The 18,830-nt window shown below is 40.6% G+C and overlaps 1 protein-coding gene across 2 annotated transcripts in view; it reads right to left on the bottom strand.

Annotated features, from left to right (window-relative positions):
• Window positions 1-18,830, bottom strand: part of usp43b (ubiquitin specific peptidase 43b) — a 93,668-nt gene that overhangs the window by 14,620 nt on the left and 60,218 nt on the right. For both annotated transcript variants that reach the window (XM_084744402.1, XM_084744401.1), the window contains exons 5-8: window positions 18,292-18,427; window positions 17,360-17,504; window positions 8,408-8,570; window positions 5,130-5,241 (exon numbers count right to left, since the gene is read on the bottom strand). In XM_084744402.1, the coding sequence (XP_084600528.1) occupies window positions 5,130-5,241; window positions 8,408-8,570; window positions 17,360-17,504; window positions 18,292-18,427 (556 nt within the window). The remainder of the gene's footprint in view (window positions 1-5,129; window positions 5,242-8,407; window positions 8,571-17,359; window positions 17,505-18,291; window positions 18,428-18,830) is intronic.

Genomic DNA, 18,830 nt, shown 5'->3' with positions numbered 1-18,830 from the left:
TGATTCCTTTGCACAGGAAAATATCGTGCAGAGTGAATATGTATGTATATGTCTGTGTACATGTTTATTTTCCACCCAGCAGAGGCAGATGAAGAGAAATATGTGAGAGCAACAATGAGTAATATGTGAGAGGAAAAAGGAACAAATGAGCATCGGAGATCTGGTCAGGCTCTGAGCAATGTCACCCCTGTCAGCGTGACTGCTGAGAAAAGGAGGGGAAAAAAAACCTGTGAAAAGTCCTCTCAGCATCCTGTCAGCGGAGTGCATGAGCGTGAGAGGACACTGGTGGAGAGACTCTAACATTTGTAATGTTTCCCCATGAGAAAATCCTTGGTCTTGCTTTCCACCAAGGTTAATCACTTTTTGTGTTCAGTGGGGGTGGTGAGAGGTGAGGAATGTTTGTGGCATTGTTTGTGCCTGACAAGGCTAAAGATCTCCAATTACAACCCATGCAAAGAACACAATGTTTCATTATGCTGTGAGTTTGAGTATTGTGTGTGTGTTTTAGAGGGATGTTACATCCACTACACTTGATTCTTGTACGGAAATGCCCTGGCTAAGTCTAAAATGAAATCCAAACAGTTCAGTTTCATCCTATTCCCAGTTCGCACCAGAAGTTTAGATAGAGAAGGTATGAATGTGCGAGAATGCTTGTCTGACTGTTGTGCAGCCATCAGTGTACGGCAGCATATTATATTGCTAGGTGTGCTTTAGTGAGCATCAAGCCAGCCACTGCTAAGATGAGGATGTCAAGCGATGTCAGTAGCAGGAAAATGGCTGTCTGAGAGGCCGTGCTTTTTTTTTTGTTTTTCAATTGCATCTTTGCCGAAGCTAAAATTAGACAGAAGCGGAAAAATCCACTTGTGAGTGTAATTCATTGATGCAAGAAAACTACAGATTCTGCTGAGATGAAAGATTTAGAGCAAACATCTGCTCCGAGCATCGCTCCTTTCTTGGCAGAGGTAGGCTCCAACAAACTGATTATACTGTACAAGCCCGGGTTTAATTAAATGGCTGACAGCATGGGGCACAAAGGAGACCACAGAGCTCCAACAGAGTTACAGACAATGTTGCACCTGACTCTTCTCTTCCTCTCTCTCCTGGCGCCGCTCAAAGAACAATGAGTATTAATATGCAGCAAGTTGGTCAACAGTTTTCTTGCGCAACCCGGGCTCTATATGGCTCTTGACTGCAGTTGTGCGTTAGTTGGCTCCACACAGAGAGAGACGCTGATTGAAAATCTGTTTGGCTACATGATTAACAGCATGCTGCTGAACACAATCATAAGCTGAAACACAGGAAAGTACAAGCAAGTGAGCGAGCAGAAACAAGCAGGAAAATGGCCCCCTTGGCTCGAGTGAAGTAAATAATTGATTTGACAGTAACATACAGCAAGGATGCATCTAAGCAAGCTACGCTGTTCGCATCTCTATCATTATGTCCATGTTGTGCAGTAGTTACACCAGCAGTGACACGGTAAACAAGCCAACCACGCTTCTTTTTAGCCATGCATGGAAGACTGACAGTCCAACAACTCACCTTCTGACCCAACCAAGTCTCATAAGCACTCACAGCCTGCCCTACAGCCTGTCATAGCAATATATATGCAAATCTTACTATAAAGGAAGGAATCTCTGTCTGTCTATCAGTATGTATGTATATGTATGTATATATCCTTTGTTTTTCTCAACAACTATCTATCCAATTGACTGCATACTTAGCTCGTACGGCTGAGAAACCAAAGGAGTGTAGTATTGGCAGGGGTGTGAGAAAAAAAATAGATTTTCATAATTATTGAGATTCTGTTTTTCAGATGTCTGACTCAATTTATGGGTCCCTGAATCATTCTTTATGAATACATATCAAACTCTTTTTCCATTAGCTCAATACTAAAACATAATGGCAAAGGCCAAAATCACGCTAACAGAAATTAAAATTGCAGTCGCTGTGATTTCATGCTCGGACATGGATCAAGTTTACTTTTACGTAAACAATTACATTAACATAAAAACGATGTGTGCGCATACTTTCAGGCTCATTTCCTATGCTCCGTGGAAACAAAATAATGGCTGCCGATTTCACATTTCTAACTCCATCTGCTTTGCTGGCTTCAACACTCCACTAAACTCAACCTTCACAGTTTCAAATTTCAACTTCATATGCACAGGATTTTAATTTAAATGCTCTTTGTATTGTGTGTGGGCATGAGCAGGAACAACTAAAGTTTCAAGAGGTATTTTTTTTTACTACTTTTATAGACTATAAAAATTATGCTGCTGAAATTAAACTCAAGACTGACATGATGTGCATTGTTTTCAGATATATGAATTATGTCAAAGTCTCTCTTGAAGGTAAAACATTTAAAATGTTCATTTTGAGAATTTTAATAATTTATTTCTTTCATTCAAGACATGAAAGTTATCACAATAGCATAATTTGTTGATTTTGGAGACCCCTGTAGACAAAAGTGATAGTGTTTCCACCACTACAACCACAAAATAGAACATCAAAAATAAAATTATGTGAATAAAAATCTCCTCCTACTTCATTTTAACTGGTGAATGTACTACTCACTGTAGTTCTACCTGGGCAAATGTAAACACAGGCCTGTTTTATCTGATTTTAAGTTCTTGCAGATGGTCTTGTTTGTTTATGTAGGTCATACAGTATTAACTTTAGACTGTTTCCTAACCAGTTTAAAACTTCCAGTGGTAGCTTTAATGATTAGCTTGGTGATATGTCACACTCCTACTCATTTATTTCATTACTGCAGTTCAGGGGAATGAAAGATGAACGATGATTAGATTATTGCACATAACAAGTACAGTTACTGTGTCTATTGTATTTTACTGCAATGTGGTGGTGGAATGAACCTTTAATTTGCATTTGAATCACTGACTGTAACTCTAAGTGCCCAAAAAGTAGTTGCCAACCTTTGCTGTCAGAATATTGTTAAAGGTCATTCGAGCTCCAGTTAAAAGGCCTCGGTGAATCTTTCATGTTGCCTTAAAAAGGCTTCAATCACTTCTACAAAGCATTCAATTTACTGTGAATTTCTTCCATGTAATTGCAGTGTTATTCACTTATTTTTTTCTTTCTGTGTACATTCTGGAAAAAAAAAAAAATCATTTTAACATCATTAACAGTCTGGTAAGAGCCTTCACTGTGAAGAGCTTTGGGAAAGCTGTATTACTCTTAATACAATAAAAGGAAAGCAATAACTTAATGTATTACACTTGTCAAATATACAAGAATGGGCAAATAATAAAGAATATGTCATAGATAGTAAGTTTCACCTGACACAACAAGTCACCACTTCAGAGATTTCGTTCTAGAGAAGAGAGATCTGATCTCAGTGAGGATAACGAGAATGCATTAAAAATGCCAGGTGTAAGAGCAAGGGCAAGACCAGCTTGTTTACTCTCTGGATAATGTGTCCCGATACAGATCATATTTTAATAACAGTTGTAAATAAATAGTTATGACAGGTGTCTGTGTCTCTTAAACGGTTAGTGTCCCTCTGTGTATCAGTGAGCGAGTGTCCCAAACATGTTCACTTGACTCTGCTCTGGTGCTCCAGTGGGTGCAGTGAGACGAAACAGATTCCTCTCTGCATCCAGCTGGCACTTTAAGCTTTCCCACCTGTACTACACAGTGTCCTTGTGTGGGCATGCTTCGCTCTGTCCCGAGCCAATAAACCTGTCTTGGAACAGGCGCACCAGCCGGCACAGCAGGAGGGAACCGTGTCCCCTCTCTGCCTCCAGCCGGTGCTCAAAACAAGCCTGCCCACGCGACGGTGCTATTAAATATAAGTTTTACAAGCATCACAGAGCAATTTCTGTTGACTTATTGCACAGGGCTGTGCAGCATCTTTAGTCCAAGGGTTTTCTGGTTGTGGTTGCAGTGAATAAAATATAGCATTACAGATAAATAAATAAATAATTTCCTTCACTTTATTGCTGCTGTTGTGACAGCTGTAGGATTCACAATAGATGATCAGGTTGGAACTGTCATATTTTTGTCCTTATGGCAGATGATGATGAAAGGATGTGGACCACTGACAGAATATTGGTGGACAGAGCCAGAGTGATGTCACCCATGGTTTGTGGACAACTGTTTTGGTGTTGCATTCTTGGTTTTTTGCAACCACAGCAAGGGAAATCTTGTGGAGCTGGCGAGTGACGTACTGCCACTTGGGCAGTGCTTGGTTTGGCTTGTCCGTTTAGCATGAAATAATGGAGCGATAAACAATGTTATGACTGAATCTTATTCGTATTTGATCAATACTGCCTAGGTTTACAGGTCGATCTGAGTTTGGGAGGCTCCGTTGGAAAGCCGAAACAAAATGGCCACTGACTGGCCGTGTATATAAGGGGACCTCAGGCCAAGATCTTGCAAGAGTAATCTCAAATCTTGGCTTCCCTTCAAGACAAAACACAGCTGTTTGGGCGCGATCTTTTTCATATTACAGCCAAACAGTCCCTGAATTATATTTCTGAAAACACTGAGTGAGAAATAGGCAACAAATCTTCATCCATATTTTATCAGCACTGCTTAGTTTGACAGTTTTGATCTGAGTTTCTTGAGCCCTGTGTGCACTGGACGGACTCACTGAGAATGACCTGTCAATCACACCACAGCCCTGCCCTAAAGCAAACTCTGCCTTATCATCTATTTTATTCTATATAGGACCATAACTTACAAAATGGACATCATGCTATACTGAAGAAGACTTTAAACTAGAGAGTGAGACCATAAACTCAATAGGAAACTGTTTACTGAGGCCAAAAATCAAGTGAGACATACAGTAGGGTCATTTTTGTATTAGACTCAATACAATCAGACTCCCCCACCTGGCCATTAGGAGGAATGCAGGTTTAGGAGTCTGTCGCATTGGTTTTATTTTTCAGACCACTTTCTGTCCACATCGTCTTCTACTGTTTATGATGTGAGCAGATCACCACCAGCTGGCAGACAGCGCTCATCCAGAGGACATGGTTTCAAGCATCTGCTGCGCTAAAGAGTCTGTATGTGAGTCAGTATGTGTGTGTGGGGGGGGGCAAGGAAAAAAAAACAGAATTTCCTTACATGGATCAATGATCACATTATCATTAATATCTGTCTGGTACCTGTGCCTGAGCTCCATTGATCATCAGGTAATAAAGCTTGCTGAGGATGCTCTGCTGCAGCTGGTCCCAGGAAATGGACCGGTCCTCCCTCATTAGAAATGGAGGTCCAAACCTTGAACAGGAATAGAAATAGTTTAAAATGACAGCTTACAACCATTCCACACGAGCCCTGACCAGCTCACACATCTTTTTATCCTATTGTAATGTAAATAATCATTTATTAAAATTATCAGCATGGATTCTCATTACAGCACGTCTATGGAAGGACAGAGAGAGATAATAAGGAGTGAAAATAGCAGATGAGGAGAGGGACAACCATCCCTCTGAAAAGATAGATCACATGACACATTAATCATAATACACATTTAATTGAGGGCAGCCCTCCATTGTATACTTGAGATTTATTAGTGCGAGGCCCTGTGAGCATGCATGTGCATAAAGAGACAAAGACGCACACAGACACATGCACACAGTAAATGATGATGGGCTGCTATAAAACTGTAGGAACAGAAGAGTAATGAATTAAAAGTAAGCTTTGTGGCATCTATAAGGGCACTTTTTTCCATATTAACGATTTCTCATCTTTTTCATATTCTTAAAGACACTAAAATAAAATAATAGAAATCAAACACATCCTCAGTCATACATTTTTTCCCATTACATCAGACATAATGGAGATCCTCAAAATAAATTAGGTTAGATTACTATTCAGGATGGTAACCATTAACATTCTGTGGTGGCTGAGGAGCAGCAGCTGCGGCGACCACGACACGGGAAGAGACAATATACACAACAAAATGAGAGGGAAAATGACCTAACTGTGTTGGAAACTGCTGTGGAGCATGAAGGAAGCAATTCCACCGTTTTGTTGTCTGGTTTGGTTTGTGACAAAAGGACTTAGTGTGCTAATTTCAAAGGCCGTCAACACTGTGTGGACAACTCTCTAACTCCTCGCTTCCACAGCAAATGTTTAAACCCCCCAACCATAAAATCAACACAGAATGCAGTGAACACATTTAGAAGTCTGATACTATTTTTTAAAGTTTTCCCTCAAAAAGACATATTTGATGGGATCGTGCAGTGATGCTGTATTTATTCAGTAACACTTTATTTGAAGGCATGTGCATAAGATTGTTATTACACTGATATATCCGTGTCATGACAGCTGTCAGGAACATGAAGGAGTCTTTATGAATGTTTATGACGTCTGTCTTTAAGTGTCAAGAGGAGCAAGTTAAATGTATGTGCTATTTATTCAGAACTAGCGTAATTTTCTTAAGTCAGCCTTGTTTCCTTATAGTTGGGGGAGAGTTTACTTACTTGGAACTCCCAAGCTCCCCACCTCTAAACCTTATTTAAAACAAAAATATTCACACTAGTGGGTTTCTGTTGACTGTAACCGGTTTGCATGTTATCTGTAGCTGGTATTATCTAGCTCACTCGGTTTTATTGACTCAGTCCCAGCATGCCATGAGGCAAACCAAACAAGAAAACCACTGGCCAGCAGGTCTCGGAGACTGTGTTTGGTCCAAGTTGGGATCACAGTGCATCCAGAGGACGTTAAATCTTGTTTTTTATAAACTCTTAGTCAATAATATTCTGAATTAAACAGATAATTTGTTCAAGAACTGATGGTGGACGTAGTTACGACAGCCAGTGTCAAAGTCAACCACAAATACAGTATGAAGGTACAACATAATGTTAAAACATAAAGGTAGACAGTTTCTTTATGTTTGATGAGGTCAATTGTCATGACAAAGACAATGACAGGTTATGTTGTCTTGGTTAATGTCAAGTTGTTGTATCGAAGACATCTCAAACATTGCATTAAAAAGTACATAATCGACCAAATGACAGTTTATGACAACAGTCATAGACATTCATAAAGACATGTTCATGGAAGGTGTCATGGCATGGTTATGACAGTCACACCCCTTCACATAAAGTGGATAATTTATTCTCTCCACAGACATCAGTATCAGGATATATTATGAAGTAAAATGTCATGAAATGTAATTTCAAGAGAAGTAATGCAAAAACGGTGAACATTTGGGCTTCACACTAAAATGTCAAAGTATTAAATCTAATCTACGGCTATGCATTCATTTCACAGTTTTAACAACCAACAAAACTGAGAGTTTTCACACTTTTCACACCGATTTTCAGAAATGCACCTGTGATGCTGCTCTACAGACAGCGAGAGTGAGAAACAAGTATGTGACTCCAATGTCATTTACTTGGCACACACGCGTCCTCCAGCTGTCACCTGATGAGAGCGAGATAGGTGGGTGGTTTGATCAACGACGGTGAGGCGTTTGAAGGAGAGAAGCGGATGGGATTGGACTTTCCCACAGCCGTGTTGGCGAGCTCACCTATATTGATCTCTCTGGACTCTGTCAGGGAGACGAGTGTCTGATCTCTATATCGTGCCAGATGTCGGATTCCTCAGTCGATTGATTTTGAAACTCATCTCACAGTGAGATGCGAGTCCTTTCTGTAAAAGGGAGCTAACATGACCTTGACGTACTTCACTGAGATAGATATAATGTGGACCCTGTAACTGCGCATAGAGCTCACATCTGCTGAGAAGCTGTTAACACCAACAGAAACCTTAATGACCGACAATCAGTTAGAAAAGCTAAGCATTGATATTTTGCTAAGCCCCCAACCCCTCCTCAAGTTTCTGCTGCGTCTGCTGTTGCTCGAAAGCAGTGCAGGACAGAGCTTAAACTCTGATATAGTAGATACAGTAGCACTACATGGCTACTACACGGTCCTGAACAATCATTTTTCTAACATCACTTCTGGTTAGCTGATGACGGCCCCCTTGGCTTTGGCTCTAGGTTACTACTGTAGTAATGATCTGGTTAGCCAGGCAGACTGTGGCAGGGGTTGGAAACCTTTACTATCAAAAGAGCCGTTTTTTTCTCACAAAGAGAAAAAAATCTCTCCATTGCTGCAAATATTTAGTTCTCAATTTTCCTCAGAGACTTTTCTTTTTTTAGGATTTGGCATCCATAGCTAAGAGATCAGCCACTGGCAAAATTTAGTGGAAAAGGCCCAGAGTTGTAGACGTATGCTATGACGCACATTTTAGTTGATGAAATATACATTTTTTCTTTTTCTTAACCAATTAACCGTTTATATCTGGGTTCTTAACCATTTTTGGTGTTGATATCTGGGTTCCGTTTTTAGCACTTATATGTGGGCTATTAACCATTTTTTAGCCCTGGGTTCTTATATCTGGGGTTTTTGTGAAAATCAGTTTATATCATTACCTAACAGTATGTTGGCCTGCCCCCGCAGCGTTGCACACCAACAGCAGGATCTTTACGGGGACACCCTGGTTGAGGAACTCTGACGACAACGTCCCAGACGCAGGTAACCTCTGACCCTCAGGACCAGTGGAGTATGGAGACGATGGGAGGCTGTGATGGTAACCTGGCCGAGGAGGAAGAACACAGGAGAAAGTCAGAGAGGGGGTGTGACGGCAAAGCCGAGAGAGACGCTAAAATGAGTCATGAGGAGAGCAGAGGATGAGGAGATAAAAGTTAAAAGATAAGATCACAGTGTCTTGATAAATCCTGCTGATGCTGATCACGTAACAATTTCACAATCCTTTGATAAACAGCTTACTTTGACAGATTTGAAAGATTTTACAGCGATAGCTGACAGCATGAAGTACATGATACTTCACATTCTCTCCTTGAAAGGAAGACGAACTTATTTCATGAACTGAGAACTTGATCATTAAACTTAACACCTCTAACAAGGTGCGAGGAGGAGGAGAATTGAGATATATAAAGTGGCGAGACAGCAGCTTTCTATTTGGGGAACAGTGATTCAGAGGGGAGAACAGATGGACCAATGGCTGCCTGCACTCTCAGCAGGAGGTATTATCTGATGCAGCTTCTGCTCCACATCCTGTCCTGGTGGGGTGCCAAGCAGCACCACTTCTCTCACGTTCCCCCTCCGTCTCTCAGAGGAGTGTGACTGACTGGGTGAAAAGCTGAGATTATAAGATCCCTGAGAAACGTGACGTCAGCGATGCCGCCCAGCTGACAAACCCCTGGGGTTAGCATGCAGGCAGGTCAGCCCCTCAGAAGTTCACGGTGATAAATCACATGGTAAATTAGACTCGCAGACACAGGTATTGATCGACCGTGCTGGATGTGCCTTCACCAAACGTTTCATTAAACACTATTGTTTACACCTGACACATGATTCATCACTGACAAAGCAAATGCCACTTCTGAGGATCCTTGCAAAGTAGCAAGCCTCTGTGTCGGCACCTCCCTCCTCTTACAGAAATAACTGGGGTGCGACGACGTTAATCTGTGCGCTGTATGAAGGGCAAGACCCATTCAAAACTAATCAAAGTCTACATTTAAACCAGCAAAGCTTTAACATGAAACCTCTGATTGCAGTGTCTTGACCCTGAGAATGAGAGCAATGATAAGTATGCGCGGCTTTTCATTTATTAACGTCGCTCTAATCAAACCAGTGATAAAACTTGCTAAATCATGTGCTGTAATTTACATGTGCGGCGACCTCTGACAGCTGTGGGAATGATTAATGGGAGAGAAAAATCTGCCTTTAAATGCCCAGTGAGGAATTTTCATGAAACAGCAGTAAAATGCAGAGGTCACCTCCTGGCCCGTCCCGCTAAGATTTATACAGGGATGCTGGGGAGGAGACCTACCTCTCATCGCTCATTAAATCTTTTTTTTTATGGCTCACTGTCAAAACCTGCACTGTTTCTAGATGTTATTTCAAGGCTCCCGTCACATCCCTCCTTGTTTACTGGATGAATAATGGCGGACGTATGAGATATGAGTGTGCATGCTTGTGTGTTTCCACTTGTGTAGATGTGTTTTAACACTGTCGGACAACTCCCATAGCTATACTGGAAAAAGGCACTACACATGAAAACAAAAGGGGATCATGCTCACACCACACCAAAAGTTAACTTTGTTTAACCTACATACCTGTTGATCCTAATCTCTTATTATCAAAAAAAACCTCCAACTAATTCTAAGAAACCGCAGGAGCCTGTGAACTCATCATTCCTCTGCACTCTCAGGCTTCTTTCATTGTCAAACAGACACACGGGATGAGCCAGACTAAACATAGACTATGTGAAAGCCCATAATTAAACACCTCTGCCCCTACAGGGATCTCCTCTACCCGCAGCTACAGTACAACCCAACCCCAGCCCTCAATCCCATTAGCCGTCTGCACAGTCACACTCAAGGTCGTTAAAGTTGGTTAGACAAACACCTGAATGTTATCTGACTAAAAATTATTTTGATGACTAATGCAGACTTCTTGCTAAATATGGCATATTGTTACAATTTGCTGAAAAACATAATTTACGCACTGAGAATGTGACACATGCTGCTCCTTTGCCAGAGGAAAGTTGAGTGAGATTATGTGACTTTAAAGCACTTAAGTTATAAAAAAAAATCTGTGTGCTCCAAAATAAGCTATCATTAGTTTATTTTTATTTTTCCCATGTGTGACTGAGTAAACAGATGTCGTTCATGTGTAATCTTGTCTCCAGAATGACTTGTGTCACATTTCATTGTTTTCCTGTTTGAACAGAGCGCTGCAGCCCCTGTGGGTCGGCTGGATTTATGTTGCTTGTGACAAATGTGTGCGGCAAGACGATGAAGAAAACAAATTCTACTAATAATACTGTAACACTGCCAAATATCTAATCTGATATAAATCTCCTGCTGAACAACAGGCTTGAAGCTCTGTGAGGTTGTCACAGTGGTGCTAAACGCTAACAAACTCACAGTGCACAATGCTAACATGCTGACATTTAGCAGATAGACATTATGTTACTGGGTTAGCATGCTAATATTTGCTAATTTGGATAGAAACCAAAACATTTTTTGTACCAGGCTGTCAACATGCTAACTACTGTAAAGTTGGGCATTTTCATATGAGGATCTATGGGGACTGACTTGCTTTTGGAGTCTCAAGTGGCCATCTGAGGAACTGCAGGTTTTTGGCACTCTTGTGTTGGCATAATTTTTGAGTCCAGAAGACTGCTGCTTGGATGGCGCAAGAGGAGAAGTCAGAAGATCAACAAAATCATTAAGATTTATTGTCTGTGAGCTTGAATGTCTGAACCAAATTGCAGGGCAATCCATCAAACAGCTGTTAAGATATTTTGGTGTGAACCTAAGTGGTGGACCGACACTGTCTTCCTTAAAGCTATGGTGCGAGCATGGCTAATGAAAATTACTCAGAATCTTTTTAGCTGAGATTTCAGCTGTAACTGAAGCACACAAATGCAGGCAGGCAACACTGAACTGTACTGTACTGTCAGGTCGGCTGCTGAGATTTTTCCAGAATCCTTTGTTCTGAAGTAGGAAACAGCAGACAGTTACTGCACAGCTGTACAGAAGTCTTCCTCCTTGCAACATCAAAGTTTGACTGACTAACTGCGTGTCCACCTAATGTACTTAAGCGTGACATTTCCTGATTATTTGGAAACTAAAATGGCCAAAACACTGATGCTCTGACAGGGGGAAATTGAGAGAAAAGGGCCACTGACATGACACAATATACTGTAGCAGCAATAGATGAAACTACTTGTGGCAGGAATGTGCAGATTGACCTTGTGGTGATCTCTGTTATTTATCACGTGTGAACTTTTTGTTGTTGTCCGCAAGAAAATAAGCAAAACCCCAACTGCAGTATGCGGGATGATCTCATTTTACTGAAAACTGGGCGATGAATGAAGAGGAGGAAGAATCTGTTCTCTGTTTGTAACAGAGATAAAAGAATGTGAAATGGATACTTAACTGTGAAAGCCAATTATCTGCTTCCAAATATTCCTTGGCAGGTGATCCCATATTCAAGTCTCGTCCTTGGCACCAGCACTCCCCCACAGTGATATTGTGCTTATTCATTTCTGCACCGTCAAATCCCAAATAGAAAAGGCTTCTTTCTCACATGAAACCTGTGAACAGCGCTTTCAGATTTTATACATCATTAATTGTTAATGCAAACCTCGATTATTTGATCGCCAGACTGGAGGAACATAACGATACATCGCAATCCAAATGCAAACGCAAAATTGAGCCTCCCCTTTCTTCAATTCACAATTCAGAGATGAAGGCTGTCAAAAAAGGTGAAAGATGTCTTTGCAGTTTTATGAGAGTGAAGGACTTCAAATCACCCAAAGCTGCTGTTTTCTTTAATCACTTCATTATAAGGCCACCAGAGTTTTAAAGTTTTGGACATGCTTTTTGTAAGGAGATGGTAAATCTTTGACATTTAGCTCACCTTTATTACTTTCTATACAAGTGCAAGCAATAATAGAAGAATCCTAAATTAACTGTTTCCCAAACCTCTCTCCCGAACAGCGACTGTCCTGTCACAGCCCCAGCAACCGTAACTAGGCACAGCGGGTCTGTCAACTTTATATTTCTCTGCTGAAGTGGTGTGTGTGGGGCTCTAAGAGTGATACTCTGCATTTTGGAGTGTGGTGTCTTTTTTTTTTCGAGCCACTTCAAAGCCAAAAACACAAGTGCGAGGAATGGATTAAACAGTGTGATCATCTTCTCTAACAGAAGATGCAATTGTTAGCATGTCTGGCTAATTAGCTTGCTGCAGTCGTTACTGTAACTAAAAAAATGCTTGAGAAGCCAAAGAGTGCATGATTAACTAGAGTTAACTACATTCATTTGTGGGGTTATAATGTTATGTTATAAAAGCTCTGCTCAAAACTACCACATCCAAAATGTTCAGGGTAACATTAGCAGGTCTGTTCTGCTCTTTATTGGATTTGGGGACGTTTAAATTCCAGCAGCTCAAGCCAAAATAGCACTACAATCAACAAACACATTAGTTCTCATCCTTTTTCTGGTCACATTAAAAGTGAACATGTTATAGAAGCCACGCAACATAATGCAATTGTCTGATCTTATAGTTTTCCTTTCAATTCATATATTAACATAACAGCAGGACATTGGCTCTACAGTTTAATACAAAACAATGGTTCATTTATTTACCTAATTTTCTTTTTCATAGATCATCAGCTGTTGAGGATGGTGACTTTTGCATGGGATATAAAGATATAGCCTCAGTCTTTCAGCAGAATTTCAGTGTATATAAGTACATTTTTGCGACAACTCCATTATTTTCAAACAGGAGAGACTTGGAAAATTAGTCCAAAGTGCACTGGAGCACACAGACTGAAGGCAACAACTTTTTCAATGACTATAAGATTGCCGTGCCCTTGAGAGGCAGGCCTGCAATTCCTTGCGAGTCAGTTGAAGCGTGTTTAACCTCGCCCTCCGGTTATCATTTTCAGCCCGATGTTTGTTGGCTAGAAATGGGAAGCCTGCTCTTGTTTGCCTCTGTCCTCTTTCTCCGGCGCTGGCACAGCGTTAAAACAAAGTTCTGATAGTGAGACAGTGAGAGTGAGGTCTGACTGAACCAGACTAGCCTCTATCTGAAATAAAGGAACAACTGATTCAAAAATGATGAAGAATTTTGATAGCAAATCTGCCACTGTTCATTCAATATAAATTGCATATTTGCTATGTGAGAACTGCAGCAATGGGCTTAGCAACAGTAACTAAGGGGCTGTGTGGCTTAGTAAATGGTCAAGAAGTGCGAGGCTCATATCGACTCATGTACTCCATATATTTTATTCCATACACATGTGCTATCTTGGCTTGGTTCAGTTTTGTTTGACGTCAGCTCAGCAGGACAAGGATGTCTTTTCACTTATGATGAACTTTGCTTGAGTTAAGTGGCTGTAAAACTTAAATAAATAAATATACTGTATTTCCCTTTCACTAAACTTGTCACAATAAAGGTCCTCCACTATTTTGTTATTTAAAAGTTTTTATCATGAAGGAGGAAAATCGGGAAATGTCGGGTTTTCATCAGCAGTAACTTAAGACGACTCCTATCAGCTGAAAGCAAACATGAATCAGTAAAATAAAGTGCATACCTGTAAGTAGGCAGGAGATACAAGAGAGGATCTAAACTTCAAACCAAAGAGATTCAGTTAGAGGCTATAAAAGTACGGAGAGCTGATGCTGACACTTTTAGAAATCTCATTCTGTCTGCTCTCCTTCACATGAGTAGACTCTTGCATCACATGCTTGTTTGAGGGGGAGAGCAGGGATTCGTCACGGGCTGGCCACTGTTGACGAGACGTCCCTGCACCCTGCTCTGAGGCAGGTCCAGTTTGCATTGGCCCTAGTCCAGGGAAGGTCCATCTTGGGCATGACTCAGTATAGTTTGTTGCAAAAACAAATAATGGAAATGCAAAAAAGCGTGGCACAGTTTGACTCGGCACGGCCAAAAGCGCCGATGGAAATCCACAGTTGTGCCCAGTTAACATCTCTGTTACCCGGGGAAAAGAATGAAATGGTGACTTCTGTGTGTAGAGGAGAGGTGGTGTATGCAGTGAGGAGAAGATGACGGGAAAGATTAAATTTAAGTACAGAGGGGAGATTGGCAGTCAGAGTGTGAAGGTCACCTCATCATTGGCTTGCCTTTGGCGTGATCCAAGGGCATTTAATATTTTCATTCACCGCAGACACAGAACAGCTCGTTACTGAGAGCCTCACACTGTTGAAATTTACTGAATGTCACTGAAATCAAATCAATCAGCAACAAGGAAAGTGGTGAAACATAATAAAACATGAGTACCTTCAGATTTAAGCCCAAAAGATGTTTATTCTGCATTTGTCAAGAAATCCGGAAGCTACTTTGTCTTGACTCCACACTTAAAATGTGGCTTAATTTAATGCCAAAAGACATAATCCACTTTGACAACCTTTTCCTAACATTTCCACTGCTCATAAAAATGCTTAGATTACCAGGCTTAGCTTTAATGAGACCCCTGCTGAGAGTCTGTTATTCTATCTCATATCTAACCCGCAAGACTCAGATTTTTACTTTCATTTAAGCATTTATGGATAATTGATTAAAGGTCTCTCAGGGATCAGACCGTTTAGGTTTAGTAATTACAGAAGGGGAATAAGGATCACATTTTAATGGCGCCAGAAAGCCTAAAAGCATTACAGATCATTGTTGTGACTGGATACAAAAAAATGCAATAAAAAGGTGCATTTTATACATTAATATGATATTTTAATGGCACCATTTACTCAAATGCTATTTTGATTTTATGGCTTTGATTAATCACAAACAGTGAGGCAGAAAATACTCAAGGGGTGCAGTTGATATAATCAATATTTCATTTATGTACATAAATAATTTAAGAGAGCCTGGTGGGAAATTTACAGTATCAATCGGAAAGTAAAATGTTCTTTTCATTTAAGTATCAAAACAAGCTAATGCTGCTTTTTTTGGTATGTAATTACTTGGGGGTTTTTCTCTCATATTTTTGCATGAAAATAGTTACACAAGGAGAATTAATAATAGAGTTGGAGGAGAGGTATTAAATCATATAAAATGATGCAGTGTTTTGACTTTAGCTCAATGATAGTCAACTTGCTGAGGGGGGGAATTTGCAAAATGAGAGGAGGCCAGGAGCCAGTTAATAAACAAACATTAATAATAACAATCGACATTAACCAGAGCCACAAAAAGTTTTAGTTCCAGAAACATCATATTCCTTTGCACCTTTTAGTTCAGCATTATATGAAAACAGTGAACAGCACCTGTTGCTGACTACCTACCGATATGTCGGGGCTAGTAAAGTCTGGCTTTACAAAGCCTACTCAAACTGCTGACTTGATCCTTATAGAAGAACCAGAAACACAAAATGTGTCTATGACAAAACAAAATGGCATCGAAAATTTATGAGTGACATAAATATTAGCGTCTATCTCTGATAACATTATTTATCAGATAAAATGAATAAACATTAAATGGCCCATAACTCATCTGTCTGTGAGATTCTAGATTTTCAAATTAACTGACTTAATTTACTTAAATTAACTTGGCGCAAAGATTGAATTATAAATTACATTGACATTTTAATGCATTTAATACCTGCAGCTGCATTTTAGTTGTAAATCCTTTCATAACAACATATTAAAACTTCTGGTGCAAAATATACATTTATGAGATTAGATTTATATTCATGTCTGTGTGACATGCTTCTCTCGTCTTCAGCTAATAGTTGTTTACCCCTGCATTGCTCACTGTCTCATCCTACTGCACTTTGCATCCATCACACAAAGATCACCCTGCTCTGTTACTAACAGCTTAATTTATCCCATCACATATCTGTCCCTTCTTCCTGGGAATCAATTTATTTTCATTAGGATTAGAAGAAGGTCAGAGGGCCACCTGGCAGTCTATCGGGCTGAAAGTTGAGTATCACTGCTCAAGCTTGTTTTAGACATTTTTGACTCTATCAGGTTCATATTATCTTAAAAAAGTTTGTTTGTTTCATCAGCACATTTCTTGAAAATGTCAAAGTTTCTTTAAATATGACATAATCTTATGCGTATTCTTACAGGGCAAACATATCAGTGTGAATGACAGGACAATCTGCAGTGTTGAGAGGTGATGTAGAGTTTCCATCTCAACACCTGCAGGCGAGCCTGTGAGAACGCAGCGGGGGGGGGGGGGGGTTCACACTGTGCCAGCATGCAGGCCAGCCAGACTGTCAGGGGGGCCTCTTTTTAGGCGGCATTGCTCTGTGCTGCCATTGAGCAACATAAATTGAAGCACTAAATGTCACATGTTTCAGGTACAACAGCGGCGTTGACACAGTGCCGGGACTACACTTACAGCCCTGTGAGGGACGACAAACAGGGCACAACCTATTTGTTTACACCACAAAGCGAGAAACAAGGGGATACTATGCACTAAAGTATTTCTGAGAACATATTTTACATCACTAGCTGAAAAACAGATGAAATGAAGACATAAATCTGCTGATCTCTGGGGTGGGGGTGTAATTCACCGAGCTCTATGTGAAGTGATACACTTCTTAATGTGCTCCCAAAGGACCCCCTGCAGTAAGGTGCATTCCCTGAGGCTTTCATTAAGCAAAGTACATTAATAAAACTGGTTTGTTTGCTTACAGATCTGTGTGTACACCCACATTAAAGCCACTACAAGGAGTTTTTAACTGGTTTGGAAACAGTCTCAGTTTAATACTGATGCCTCTATATGACCTACATAAGTTAAAAAAGATCATCGCTGGTCGTAGTACGAAAAACTAGTTCTACTCAAAGACAACGTGTGTTCTAACTAAAAATAGTGTGTTATACCTGAGATCCGTGCAGAGCCTCCTCTGATGTAGAGGGGCGGAGCCTGGAAGGCATAGATGACATCATTCTCAGCTATGCTGGTAAGGTCATCCTCATCAAAGAAGGAGCGCTGGAAGCCCGTGGAGTAAACCTCTGTCAGGATCACCTGGAGACGGAAAAATACACACACAAACACACACACGTCAGCTTCCTTCTGACATTACATAACATTACAACCGTTGTGCATCTTGTAATGGTGTGAGAGTGAACTAATCCGACCTTTACACGATTATTCCTCCTAATCTCAGATCCAGCTTAATGTGTTTCAGCCAAGTGATCAAGAGAAAATTAGCACGATTGCATGCAAAGAAAGGTCACAAATCTACAAATCACTGCAAATACACTCCTGTGTCAGCCAAGATGAGCTGTGCTGCTCTGGTATAGTAGTTTGTTGTTTAAAACAGGAAAATCGAAAAGGAATCTGGGTCCACACCAGGACTATATCTTATAATTATTTTCATTATTGATTAATTGCAATTAACTGATTCATCGTTTAGTCCAGAGGTTTTCAAAGTGGGGGGGCGTGCCTCTCCAGTGGGCTGCAAACACTCAGGAAAAGCTCAGTGATTAGAAGAAATATTATATTAGTTATCAGAAAGGAATCACAAAAATAGGCTAAATGAATAAACATGTGTGATTTGGTTTAAGAGACAGATCAGAGGTACAGTTTTCGAGTCACTGTTTACTTAGTATTTACTGTCACAAAGGAGTAAAGAAACCAGAAAATCTTAATATTTTAGAAAGAAAACCCTTACACCAATTTTCGCTTGAAAAATGACTGAACTGATTATTTGATTATCAGAATAATTGGTAAACAATTTTCTGTTGATTGACTAATCGATAAATCCACTGATCGATGCAGCTCTAGATGATTTATTCGTGCTTTATGTTACCTGGTCTGGGGAAAGTTTCCCCTCGTCAGCCACCATCCTCCTCAGGCAGGCCACAGAGCCGAACAGAGGCACAGCCAGCCCGACCCGCAGGTACCTCTGTCCTTTGGTGCTGAACACCAGAATCACACACAGCGGCCTGCCACAGATGAAGAGACACAATCAGGGACGACGGGAAACAGAGCAGCCTCTATTTTGATTTCTGTGCCATTTCTAACTGCAGCCTCCTCTACGGTCAGGAAGGGACAAAAGAAGACTTTCATGAATAAATCAATACATTTTAACATTAATAATAGATCATTAGGACTTAGTTTTATGTGTGCCAAATAATGGAATCTCTATTGCATTTTTAAAAATGGAGAGCTCTTGGCTCTGACCTCTCAGGAGGCAGTGCTGACATGAGCAGGGTGCTGGGACATAATGGCTTCTTTGAATAACAGCCCACTGAGGAGATGGAGAGGAACCCTATCAGGTACCTGTGGGAGTGTATGACACCGCTAGAGGCACTGAAAAGACAAGGCCAGGAGGTACTATATGGAGAA

This window comes from Lutjanus erythropterus, chromosome 19 (genome assembly GCF_056507025.1).
Source record: "Lutjanus erythropterus isolate fLutEry1 chromosome 19, fLutEry1.hap2, whole genome shotgun sequence".
In the NCBI taxonomy this organism is placed as follows: Eukaryota; Metazoa; Chordata; class Actinopteri; order Lutjaniformes; family Lutjanidae; genus Lutjanus; species Lutjanus erythropterus.
Note: the sequence above shows the minus strand (reverse complement) of the source record. Positions and strands in the feature narration are given on the sequence as shown.